Here is a 12,703-nt window from a genome sequence, read left to right as displayed (position 1 = left end):
AGAACTTTCTCCCCTCCAGAACAATTTGGTGGCCTTGAAATACACTTCGTAAAAGGAAGGCAAGAAAAACACTTAACACTTTCCCTTCACAGTCAGGGGATGGTGACTTCATTTCTTCCAGTGATAACCAACTGGAAAGTGGTTTCTTTTACCTTCATTTTTGTTTCCTCTTTTAAATATCATTATGAACTTATGAGGTTTTTATATATTTAATGTGAAATTCTTATATATATATAAATAAACATTTTAAAAATACAACAAACAGGGCGTTGGCGCTGTGGCACAGTGGGTTAAAGCTGCTGCCTGCAGTGCCAGCATCCCATCTGGGCACTGGCTCTAGTCTCAGCTGCTCCCTTTCTGATCCAGTCTCTGCTATGGTCTGGGAAAGCAGTAAAAGATGGCCCAAGTCCTTGGGCCCCTGCACCCATGTGGGAGACCCAGAAGAAGCTCCTGGCTCCTGGCTTTGGATCAGTGCAGCTCTGGCCGCTGCAGCCATGTGGGGAGTGAACCAGTGGATGGAAGACCTCTCTGTCTCTACCTTTCTCTGTAACTTTGTCTTTCAAATAAATAAATCTTTTTTAAAAAAGTACAACAAACATAAAAATGCATTTACTGAGATCAGTGAATCTCCAAAGAAAAGCAGATCCATGTAGGCAGTAGCGTGTCCAGAAGTGGAAGGTCTGGGGTGAGTGATTCAGTGGTCAAGACAGCAGCTGGGACACCCACATTCCCACATCAGAGGGCCTGGGGTTGAGTCCCAGCTCTGCTCCTGAGTCCGGCTTCCTGAATATGCACCCTGGGAGGCAGGAAGAGCGATTCAAGTATTTCGACCCCTGCCACCCACATCCCACATGGGAGATCTGGGGCTCCTGGCTTGGGCCCGGCCTAGTCCTGGCTGTTTCGATCTTGGCGAGTGAACCAGTGCGTGGAAGTTTCTCTCTCTCCTCTCTCTCTCTCCCCTCTCTCTCCCCTCTCTCTCTCCCCTCTCTCTCTCCCTCTCTCTCTCTCCTCCCTCCCACCCCCCACCCTCCCTCTCTCCTCTGCCTTTCAAACAGAGAAAGCAGTCTTCAAACAAAAAAACATGGGCTGGCACTGTGGCCCAGCCACAGGTTGGCCCGTGCTGGTGACACTGGCATCCCATATCCATCTGAGTGCTGCCTGGAGTCCCAGCTGCTTTGGTTCCAATCCAGCTCCCTGTTAATGTGCCTGGGAAGGCAGCAGATGATGGCTCAAGGGCTCAGCCCCCTGCCAGCCGTGTGGGAAGCCAGAATGGAGTTCCTGGCTCCCGGCTTTGGCCTGGCCCAGTCTCGATTTTTGTGGTCACTTGGAGAAGGAACCAACAAACAGAAAATCTCTCTTCCTCTTTCCCTCTCTCTCTGTCACTCTGCCTTTCAAATCAATAAATCTAATAATAATGATGATGATTAATGATAAAGTTATAGCACAGAAAAATACCTTGAGGACAAAATAAATACCAAACCTCCAAACAGTTTACAGCACATAGAAGGGGTAGGTGTTTAGCCTGGTGGTAAGGACAGGGGTTAGGGTGCCTGCATCCCACATCAGAGCTGCTAGGTTTCAACTTCTTGTTTGGGCTTTGATTCCAGCTTCCTGCTAATGTATAACCTGGGAAGCAGCAGAGGGGATGGCTCAAGTACGTGGCCCCCTGCCATGCATGTGGGAGACCTGGATTGAGTTCTGGGCTCCTGGCACCAGCCCTGGCACAGTCCTGGCCATTGAAGGCATTTTGGAGTAAATCAGCAGATGGAAAAATCTGCCAGTCTGTCTATCTGTCTGCCTGTTTCTCTCTCTCTGACACAAATAAATAAAATAAATTTTAAAAACTTTTTACAAAGGAGAAAGAATGTTTAGACAGTTTCATTTAGGGGAAAAACAATTATAGTTGGATCCCTGTTTGACCCTGTGGCAAAGATTCAAGCATAAAGTGAAACGAACAAGCAAAAATGTCCAAGATGTGAGTGAATTTAAAAACATTGCTGAGTGGGGAAGCATGACATAAAACTCAAGAGTGACAAAGGAAAAACCATTTGACATAAAATAAGAAAAAGTAGCTATGGGGAAAATGTAATAAGCAAGCCAAATAAAAAACAGCTCAGTGAGCAACACTGCCTGTAACACACTGCCAATTTCTCTTGGGTAGGAAAAAGCTCACACGAATGAATAAGAAAATAGTCAATATGTGCTTCAAAAATGGGCAATGCGTACGAATAGGCAGCAAATGTATAAAAGGCTTGATCTCGCTCTTAATTAAAAACTTGTCTTAAAACACGGATAGGGGCTGGTGCTGTGGAATAGTGGGTAAAGCTGCCTCCTGCGGCACTGGCATCCCATATGGGCACCAGTTCAAATCCTGGCTGCTCCATTTCTGATCCAGCTCCCTGCTAGTGTGCCTGGGATTACAGCAGCAGATGTCCTTGGGCCCCTGTACTCATGTGGGAGACCCAGATGAAGCTCCTAGCTCCTGGCTTCTGCCTGGCCCAAACCTGACTTTTGTGGCCATTTGGGGAGTGAACCAGTGGATGGAAGACTTAAAAAAAAAAAAATGGAAAAAGGCTCTGCCCACAGAGTTCAGGTGATGTGGGGAAATGACCTCCCATTCTCTTGTTGCAGCGTGAGTTAGCACGGCCTCATTGGGGCCCGATTGTCAATATCAATTCTTCCCATAAAATTGTTCATGAAAAATATCAAGTGTACAGAACAATGGACAATTAGATTTTGCTACTGTCAACATTAAAATAAATTTTCTTTATCATTGTATGTTTTGATGCACTTCAAATAGATTGCAGACATCAGTACAGTCTATCCCTAAGCATATTGCCTAGAGTTCAAAAATATGTTTGTGTTTGTTTCTTTTTTTAGGTAAAATATATGTGCAGTGAAATGCACAAGTGGATCATATATTGCGCTTTGACAAACTCATACACCTTTGTAATCCAAACCTCAATCAAGAGATAGAATGTTTCCATCATCCCAGAAAATCCCTTGTACTTCCTGCCCAGTTAATTCCTACACACCCTGGTGCACCCCAGGCAATTTTTTTTAAAACTATAGATTAATTCTGCTAATTTCAGAACATTGTATAAATGGAATTATACAGTAAATTCTCTTTTTAGGTAAGGCTTCTTTTATTCAGCATAATTTGAAAAAATATTTATTTTCATTTTATCTGAAAGGTAGACAGAGAAAGAGAGAGACAAAGATCTTCCACCCACTGGTTTCATTCTCCAAATGACTACAACAGCCAGGGCTGCACCAGGCCAAAACGACCACATGGGTGGTAGGCTATCCAAGCGCTAGAGCCATCTCTGCGGCCTCCCAGAGTGTGCCCTAGCAGGAAGCTGAATTGGAAGTGAAGTATCCAGGGACTCCAGGCAGGCAGTCAGAGACGGGATGAGGGCATCTAAGCTGCACCTTCACGGCTATACCCAGCGCCCACCCCATCAGCGTCATTCCTGAGATGCGCTCACGCTGCTATGTGAGCAGGTGTTTGTTTCTTTTTACTCCTCAGCAGCACCCTGGTATGTGGCTACGCCACGGACAGTGGAGTTTATCCGTTGTCCCACTGATGAGCGTTTGCCTTATTTCCAGTTTAGGGGTATTACAAATAAAGCTGCTGTAAACATTCCTGCGCAGGTACTCTTTGAGGACATATGAGGACTTTAAAAAGTTTCTGGAAAAATGAAATTAAAAGGTAACTTTATTTTGGTGCAAAAATTTTTGAAATCCATGCATTACGAGAGACAATCAAAGCATTCACAGAAATGCACGTTATGAAAAATCTATATAAGGATTCCAAAAATTTTTTATATGAAAAAAATACATCTTTTAATTGTGTTTTTCTATGAACTTTCTTTGATAGATTTATTTATTTGAAAGGCAAGCGTTACAGAGAGGGAGAGAGGTCTTCCATCTACTGGTTCACTCCCCAAATGAACACAACAGCTGGGGCTGGACCAGACCAAGCCAGGAGCCAGGAGCTTCATCTGGGTCTCCCACATGGGTGCAAGGACCCAAGGACCTGGGCCATCTTTCACTGCTGTCCCGGGCGCCTTAGCAGGGAGCTGGTCAGAAGTGGAGCAGCCGGGACTTGAACTGGTGCCCATGTTAGATGCTGGCATCACAGGTGGTGGCTTAACCTGCTGTGCCACAAATGCCCCTGCACTAAGTATTGTCAGATGTTTTCTCTTGGATCACTTGAGGGACACACAACAGATGAGCATAAAGTAGACCCTCTTGCTGGTGCTCACGGTCTGTTTTAACTTGTCCAGTGATGAATACGTGCTGTGTGACAGGTGCAGGAAAGGGTAGGGGGAGACAGGAAGTGCATCTCAGGGGAGAGCCAGAGAAGGCTTCCTGGAGGAAGGGGCTTAGTTGCTGGCCCAGAGGCTCTGGGTCAGATATATCTGCGTCCAGTCCTACTGCCATGGGGAAAAGTACCTTTGGAGAGTCTCACTTTTCTCATCTATAAAATGGGTATAGTGGCAGCACAAGACTTGGAGGGATAATGAAAGGCCCAGCTGTGGCCTCAACTCTGTGCCTCTTCTCCCCCACAGTACTGGCACCCCTAGCGGCCTTCAACGTGGACGAGGCCGGGGCCTGGGTCACACCTGCGGGAGCACCTTTCGTGCTGGGGGCACTTCTGCACCATGACCCCAGCACCAACCAGACCTGGTGAGTGGGGGCGGCGGGCAGGAGGGCGGGGGTTGCCTTGGCGCCCCACCTCTGCAGCCTGGGGAGAACCTTTCACTGTCACAGGGGTGAGCTGAAGAGAGAAGCAGTGAGCACCAGGCCAGTGTCGGGGGTCCCCAGGGTCTGAACCCTCTCCTCACCCTGGTTCTCTGAGCTCCACTGCCTGGGGGGAAAAGAGACTTCACACCTACTTTACTTTTTTTTTTTTTTTAAGATTTATTTTTTTTATTTGAAAGTCAGAGTTAGAGAGAGAAGGAGATAGAGAGGGAGAGACAGAGAGAGATCTTCCACTCTGTGGTTTACTCCTCAAGTGGCCACAACAGCCAAAGCTGGGCTAGGATGAAGCCAGGAGTTTCTTCTGGGTCTCCCACATCGGTGCAGGGGCCCAAGCACTTGGGCCATCTTCTGCTGCTTTCCCAGGCCATAAGCAGGGAGCTGGATTGGAAGTAGAGCAGCCAGGACTTGAACCAGTGCTCATATTGGATACTGGCATTGAAGTTGCAGACAGCGGCTTAATCCCCTGAGCCACAGCACCAGCCCTTTAACACCCACTTTAAAACAGAGTCGACACAGGCTCCTTACCAAAGTGACACGTGCTAGATACCGAAAATTTGGAAGGCAACAAGATAGTATCGGTGAGAACACAGGGACTGTGCCTGAGAGATGAGGCTCAGGGGCTGCTAGGCCTGGTTCAAGGGCATCTGTGCTCTGTGTTTGCAGCCTTAGCAAGGAGCTCAGCCCTGAGCCTCAGCTTCCCCTATCCGCAGTCGGGGGGTGGGGTGGTGGTGGTGGTGAGTTGCCTGCCTCCATGCGTTGTTGCGAAGACCATTTGGAATCATATGTACACAAAGGGCTTCATAGAGTTGCTCTCCAAAGTGAAGCTCAACAGATGTTATCTGGTATTTGAAAAACATTATCAGTATCCACCCATTAGATAGGTAAAAGTGTAAACTGTGCCCACCGTGTGCTGGTGAGGTGGGGGTGCAGCAGGACTGTGTGGGAGTGTGACTTGGTCCCACCACCCTGGCATCGGGTGAAGCCGAGGATGCACTGGCCTTTGAATCCGAAATTTCGCCCCTCGATACCAGTGCCAAAGGAGTTGTCAGGCACGCGGGAGACTGTTGATTGTAGCCCTGCTTGGAATCATGAAAGATGGAAAAAAGGAAGGTGTGAGTCAAATGAGACGAAAAGCAGGTCCAGTGACTCAAACTGGCGCCCTGGTTACTAACCTGGGTCAGAAGGCAAACTGTAAATTATCTATGCAATGGCCATCCACGCAACAAATGTGGAGCTCCTACCACGAGGGTACTTCAAAAAGTTCATGGGGAAATGGAGTTAAAAGAGAAGTGCAGGAGCAGGCGTTTGGCCTAGAAGTCAAGACGTCCATTTGCTATGTGGGAGTACCTGGGTTCAGTTCCTGGTCCGGCTCCTGGCTCCAGCATCCCGCTAATGCAGACTCTGCTTGGCAACAGTGATGGCTCAGGTGATTGGGTTTCTGCCCCCCCCCCCCCCAGGTGGGAGACCTAAACTGAGTTCCCAGCTCTCGGATTCAGCCCTGGCCTAGCCCTAGCTGCTCAGATGTGAGCATCTGGGGGGTGAACCAGCAGATAGGAACTCTCTCTCTCCCTCTCCCCCTCTCCCCCTCTCCCCCTCCTCCCCTCTTCCTCTCTCCCCCTCTCCCTTCTCCCTCTCTCCCTCTCTCTCTTTCTCCTTCTTTCCCTCTCTCCCTCTTTCCCTCTTTCTCCCTCTCCCCTCCCCAAATAAATACACACATAATTATTTTTAAAAATAGCCTGTTTGGGTGCAAAAAAAAAAAAAATGAAATCCGTACATAATTTTCTTCTAATGTGCATTTTGCATGAATTTGTTGCTAGGCCTTGGTGAGCTCAGGGAGCTCATGTGTCATCCGGGGGAGGTGGACAGGAAGAGAAGGATCTGAGGCGCAGTCTGCAGAGGTGACGGCAGGGTGCTGATGTCTGAGCGTGTCTGTAGTTTGCGGAGAGGCTCTGGAGTGAAGGTCACGAGATCCAAAGCCCCTTTCAGTTTCTCCTGTTGTCACCAAAATGGCTTTCAGAGTTGTGTCCTTCTTTAAAAAAGATTTATTTGAAACCCCAAGTTTCAGAGAGAGAGGGAAAGACAGAGAGATCTCCCATCCACTGGTTCACTCCCTGGATGGCCACAATGGCCGGGACTGGGCCAGACTGAAACCAGGAGTCAGGAGTTTCTTCGGGTCTCTCACGTGGGTGCAGGGTCCCAAGCACTTGGACCATCTTTCGCTGTTTCCCAGGCACATTAGCGGGGAACTGGATCGGAATCAGAGCAGCCAAACAGGGAACCAGTGCCCACGTGGGATGTTTGCATGGCAGGCGGCAGCTCTACCCACTATGCCACAACACTGGGTCCAGAAGCGTGTCTTTTTAAAGTCAGGTTCACGCATTCCATTTTGTTGTTTTGTCTCTTTGTTCCTCCCTCCTCCTCTTCCTGTTTGTTGCATAGTGGTCATGGGGCTTTGTCTGTGCTCGTTCTATCACCTGGCAAGGCTCAGGCCCAGCATACGTGGGCATCAGAGCCCAGGATCCAGACGGGCCTTGGGGTGGATCCTGGTGAAGTGCTCAGGGCTCCTGGCTGTGCACAGTAGCTCTGTGTGGTGGGGGCTGGGTGGACACTGGCAGATCCTAGACAGCCTGATGGGCCCTGGACTTGATCATGGCCCTACCCACCAAGCGGACTTGGATCTTTTTCCTGGCCCTGCTGTCCTCATCTCCCAGTGGAAAATCGGGTGACTGTTAGGTGTCATCTCCTGGTTGCTTAAGTTGTCACTGGTGGATTTCTGCTGCTTGCAACCAAGAACTCCCACACAGCAATAGTAAAGTAGAAAGGCAGGCGTTGCTCACTGATAGGAATGATCTGTGAGTCCCCAAACCTCTGCTCCAGAGATTAAACCCTCTCCATGCCAGGAACGATGTATCACCTGCTGGCCCAACCTCTGTTCCTAGAATAGCAAAGATTGCTGTGTTAGGCGCTGGGCCCGCACCTGGTTCGCGGCTTTAGTCGGTGGATTTAAGTGGTCAGGATAGGCTCAGCCCAGCTACCTGCCCACCCCCCACACCCACTCACTCAGCAGGTATTCATGCAGGCAGAGTGTAGGGGATAAGCTAGTGAAGGAGACACGGCCACTGGTTCCTGGAGCTCCTGGGCTCATGAGGGAAACCAACAAGCCAGACAATGACTGGAGTGACGCCCGCTCCCGTGGGGCGCCTGGGGTCGTCAAGGCAGGTGTGTTCTTCAGCATTTCTGCTAGGACTTGCACAGGAATTAGCATGAGAAGGGGTGGAAAAGGGGAAGGCCAGGAGAGACAGCAGCTTGGTCAAAAGCCCGGAAGCCAGCCTGCACAAGGCCAAGGCCAGGAGTCACAGAAAATCAAATGCAGGAGACGGGCAGTGCCGCTTCACCCAGGCACCGAGGGTTCGGAGGAGCCAGCAGCAGAGAGCGGGCAGTGAAAGGTTGTTAGAGAGGTTTTGGCTTCAGGAAGATAAAGATCGGTGTTTGTTGCGTTTCGTTTTGGTAAACATCCTAATGACAAACAGCACCCAGAACACGGCACCCACCCTACGTGGGCAGCCCAGTGAGGGCACGGAGTGAACGGCCCTGTGCGGGCTTCACCCAGGTCAAGACCACCAAGCCCCTCCCGGAAGCCCCTCCCAGACTCATCCCCTGCCCAGAACAACCTCCAGCTGACCTCATCTCTGCAGGCCATCCTCCCGCTTTGGGAACTTGGCACAACGAAGGCCTACGGTGCGTGCTCTTGGCCCAGGAACGTCCCCCTCGGTGTTGCCTGAGGCGAGGCTGCCCATCCTCCTTGCTGGAGTTTGCCGGCATGTGAACAGCACTGGTGAGGGGCAGCTTCCCTGGGCCCTGTAGCACCATGAGTGGAACCACTGGGTGGTGGGTTATGTATTGGCTCCGTGTTCAATTTTCTGAACCGCTTGCCACCCATGAGTGGGGTTTGGGCCGACGTATTTGTGGCCATCCCCTGCCCAGTCCCTTCCCGCCAACCCCCGGTGGGGCCCTCCTCCGCTGCAGCCCCTGTCCTGCAGATGCAGGCCAAGGGGACCAAGGGGAGTCTGCAGCCCCTGGTGCAGAGCTCAGGGCCTGCCGAGGGGGAGGGAGAGAGCCTGGGGGGCTCACGGAACCCCACCCCCACCCCTGCTGAAGCAGACAGGGGCTCAGGAGTTTGAGCAGGCTGGGAAGAGGATGTGGTGAAAGCATTCTGGGCTCCCACCACAGGTGATGGGGTTGACGACCACAGGCCTGCTGCACGGAGCAGGAAATGGGCCAGGGAGAAGCACGGACGGGCGCCCTGTGCACGGGAAGATGGCTTTCCCTGTTCCTCCCTAAGATATACCACACCAGGCCTGCCACATCCTGGCTTTGGCTGCCCTGGAGGGGATGGAGCAAGCCGTAAGGCAGGCCTTCCCCTGGGAGCTGGGGACCAGCCTCTGAGAACAGGGCCGGGTTAGTGCTGGGAGAAGGCAGGAGAACAGGGGGTGCAGGGTTGTCAGCTGGTCAGTCATAGGTTTGCCAGCCATTCCGGCCGTAAACCTGGAGACCACCAGCCATGCGGGGTGCAGAAGGGGTGGGAGCAGAGGCGGCCGAGACTGGGTCCCCAGCCACAGGCCTGCGTGGCAGTCTGAGCCATCTGCAGTGCACAGCCAACCTGCACAGCCCACACACGGTGGTGCCCTTGAACTCAGTCTGGGGTGGGAAAAAGGCCAGGGTTGGGGGTGGGGCTCCAACAGTCCAGGCCACTGGAGGGCCAGGAAGGGTCAGGTTGCACCTTCCTTTGGGGAGGCGCCCTGGGGAGTGATGTTTGGGGTCAGAGCCAACGGCTAGGGGGAGAAGTCCAAAGAGGAGGGAGAGCCAAGGTTGCCCTCCAGCAAAACGTGGTTGGGGTGGAACCCGGTTCTGGGCCCACCCTTCAGGGCTGAGGCTCAGGCTGGTTGCTGAGGGGGTGACCTAGTTAGGGAGCTCAGCAGCAGAACCCAGACAGGAGCAGGGCTCAGCAGCACCCGGCTTTCCCCCAGATTAGTGCTGCAGCTGTTACTGAGCCTCCGTCTGTGCTAGACGCTGCCCCAGGCTCTGGGAGTAACACCCGCATTGAGAGAGACAGGATCCCTGGAGCTTCCTGTCTAGTGAGGGAGACATCGAGAAAGCAGGTGAACAGTGACACAGGGTTCTATCGATGCTGACAAGCCCTGAGAAGGCGAGCGAGCCAGTGATGTGATGCGAGGCAGAGCTGGGCTGAGAGGCACAGGCCGTAGAGCTAGCACTAGCGAGGAAGAAGGGTGGAGGGAGAGGACTGAGTGAGGCAGCCTGGGGAAGCGAGAGCTGTGGCGGCGGGCACGGGAGAGGCTTCAGGGGCAGGGTGGGACCCGGTTGTGCAGGGCCCCGTGGGCTGCAGTAAAGGCTCTGGACTTTTTTCTAAGTGCCTGGGAGGCCGCTGAAGCAAGGGAGTGACTTGGTATACATCACAAGAGCGCATGAAAAACACAAAAACATGTTGTGGCACAGTGGGCGAGCCTCTGCGTGTGATGTGGACATCCCATGTCAGAGCACCAGTACCAGGCCCAGCTCCCTGCTCATGCACCTGGGAAGCAGCAGAGGATGACCCACTCCCATGTGGGAGACCTGGATGGAGTCTTGGCTCCTGGCTTTAGCCTGGTCCAGCCCTGGCTGATACAGTCATTTGGGGAATGAACCAGCGGATGCAGATCTTGTTTTCTCTGTTTCTCCCTCTCTGTCACTCTGCCTTTCAAATAAATAAAATAATCTTTTTTATTTTTTTTATTTTTATTTTTTTTGACGGGCAGAGTGGATAATGAGAGAGAGACAGAGAGAAAGGTCTTCCTTTTGCCGTTGGTTCACCCTCCAATGGCCGCTGCGGCCAGCGCATCGTGCTGATCCGAAGCCAGGAGCCAGGTCTCCCATGCGGGGGCAGGGCCCAAGGACCTGGGCCATCCTCCACTGCCTTCCTGGGCCATAGCAGAGAGCTGGCCTGGAAGAGGGGCAACCGGGATAGAATCCAGCACCCCAACCGGGACTAGAACCCGGTGTGCCGGTGCTGCAAGGCGGAGGATTAGCCTGTTAAGCCACGACGCCGGCCAATAAAATAATCTTTTTAAAAAAATAGGGTGATTACCATAGGTCATGTAAAATGGTGGCAGCCACGCAAGTGGAGAGAGGAGATCTACTCTAGATGTAACAGAAAAAAGCCTGAGAAGGATGTCCCCAGGCTTGGGAGTTGGTGGTGGGTGGGCCGCTTGGTGGGGAAGACGGCAAGAGCAGGTGTGGGGACCAAGCATGAGCCCTGTCTTGGGCATTCTGAGCTCGAGATGCCCACTGGCCCAGCAGCCAGCCACAGAGCGGCAGAGCAATGAGGGAGTGGGGTGCGTGGAGGGGGAAGAGGTTTCAGGAGGTGGTCGCTTATGCCCAGGGCTGCCAGGGACACAAGGACGGAAAGGGGCCCACTGGCTGTGGCAGCACAAGATTGCATCGGAGGGTGGATCTGCTGGGGGCCACACACACACACACACACAGGTGCAGACTCAGTATTATTCAGTACACCACACAGAAATGTGAACACGTTGCCTAATATGGAGAGTGACAGGGGCTAAGGAAGTGGAGACAGAACCTCATTTCTGCCCCCCATCCTGTGCTCTCTGCCCCCCAACCACAGCAGCCACACAGTGACCTTTCGAGGTGTAGACGAGCCCTGGGCTTCCCTTTTCTGTGTTCCCTACTGCCCTCAGCATCAAGAGCCCTGTGCCCCCTCCCCTACCAGCCTGAGGTGCTCACCCCTGGCCTCAGGTGGCCACAGGGAGGATGTTCGGGCTGACCCTGGACTCTGCTCTCTCCCGGGTCTGGGCTGTGGCTGGGGTCAGGGACGGGAAGTTTCCCGCCAGAAATCACCTCCCCTGGGGCTGCCTGCATCATGCTCAGGCACCCACCCCCAAACCTCCCGCTGTGACTGACCCAGAGGCTGGGGCACCTGGTGCTCTCCTGGGGCGATGTTATCACCTAGGCAGGTCCCCTGGACAGCCACCAGGAAGCCAGCACTGCCTGCAACAGAACCAATGGTGGCTTCCTGGTTCTGCCACACGCCACAAGAGAGCATCTCTGACAGGGTGGGTACAGGGAAAGAGGGGTTGCCTTTAACCATTTCATGCCTGAAGATATGCCTGCCCCTCATGCGGCCCTTTTCCAGGTTGGGGCCTTCTCCCTCGCTGGCCACACAGGGAGCTGCAGTGCTCATGGGCACACCGTGCCGGGTGGGGAGGGGGAAGAAGGGAGCCAGCAGTCAGCTCAGCTTTACTGTCTATGCCCCTACCCGCACCAGGCTCCTGGTCACCAGCCCGAGAACCAGCAAGCCATCATGGCCCCTGCACCGGTGTTCTCTCGTCCAGAATGAAATCCAGTGCCGGCCCGTGGGTGAGTCAGCCCCAGCTCCAGGGAGTGCTCTCCCGCAGCCCCGGGGAAGGCACCCCGCACAGCCCAGCCCAAACCATTCCAACCCCAGCCGCACCTCCTGTGGCCTGTCCACCCCTGCTCCAGCAACGCGCAGAGCCAGCCTTCCACCCCCACAGCATGAGCGACACCTTCCGCACATTGCTCTCTGCTGAGTGCTTCATTCGCCTTCCGTCCTCGACACCACGCCACTCACAGGAAAGGCAGCCGCCATTCAGAGATGTCCTTTGGTTGCCAGTGTGGCCATGGGATCACACCTTAGTACTGGTGACTCCTCAGATGCAAGCCCCAGTCCCAGCCCATCCCAACACAGCTCCTCACACCTTGGTGGAATTCAGCCCGACCAGTGCCCATCTCCCTGTGGCCATGACACATGGAGCCTGGCATAAATGAAGCGTGCACCAAATGCTATGTGAATGAATGGTTGCCTCATTAACCAAACTCTGCCAAACCCAGACGATCCAACTCA

The 12,703-nt window shown here is 53.0% G+C and overlaps 1 protein-coding gene across 1 annotated transcript in view; it reads left to right on the top strand.

Moving 5' to 3' along the window:
- Window positions 1–4,444: 4,444 nt before the first annotated feature.
- ITGAE (integrin subunit alpha E) overlaps window positions 4,445–12,703 on the top strand; it is a 51,122-nt gene continuing 42,863 nt past the window's right edge. The window contains exons 1-3 of the mRNA XM_062175104.1: window positions 4,445–4,454; window positions 4,575–4,692; window positions 12,107–12,198. Coding sequence (XP_062031088.1) covers window positions 4,445–4,454; window positions 4,575–4,692; window positions 12,107–12,198 — 220 coding nt within the window. The remainder of the gene's footprint in view (window positions 4,455–4,574; window positions 4,693–12,106; window positions 12,199–12,703) is intronic.

This window comes from Lepus europaeus, chromosome 18 (genome assembly GCF_033115175.1).
Source record: "Lepus europaeus isolate LE1 chromosome 18, mLepTim1.pri, whole genome shotgun sequence".
NCBI classification, from domain to species: domain Eukaryota; kingdom Metazoa; phylum Chordata; class Mammalia; order Lagomorpha; family Leporidae; genus Lepus; species Lepus europaeus.
The sequence above is the reverse complement of the archived record's forward strand: the minus strand, read 5'-3'. Positions and strand labels throughout refer to the sequence as shown.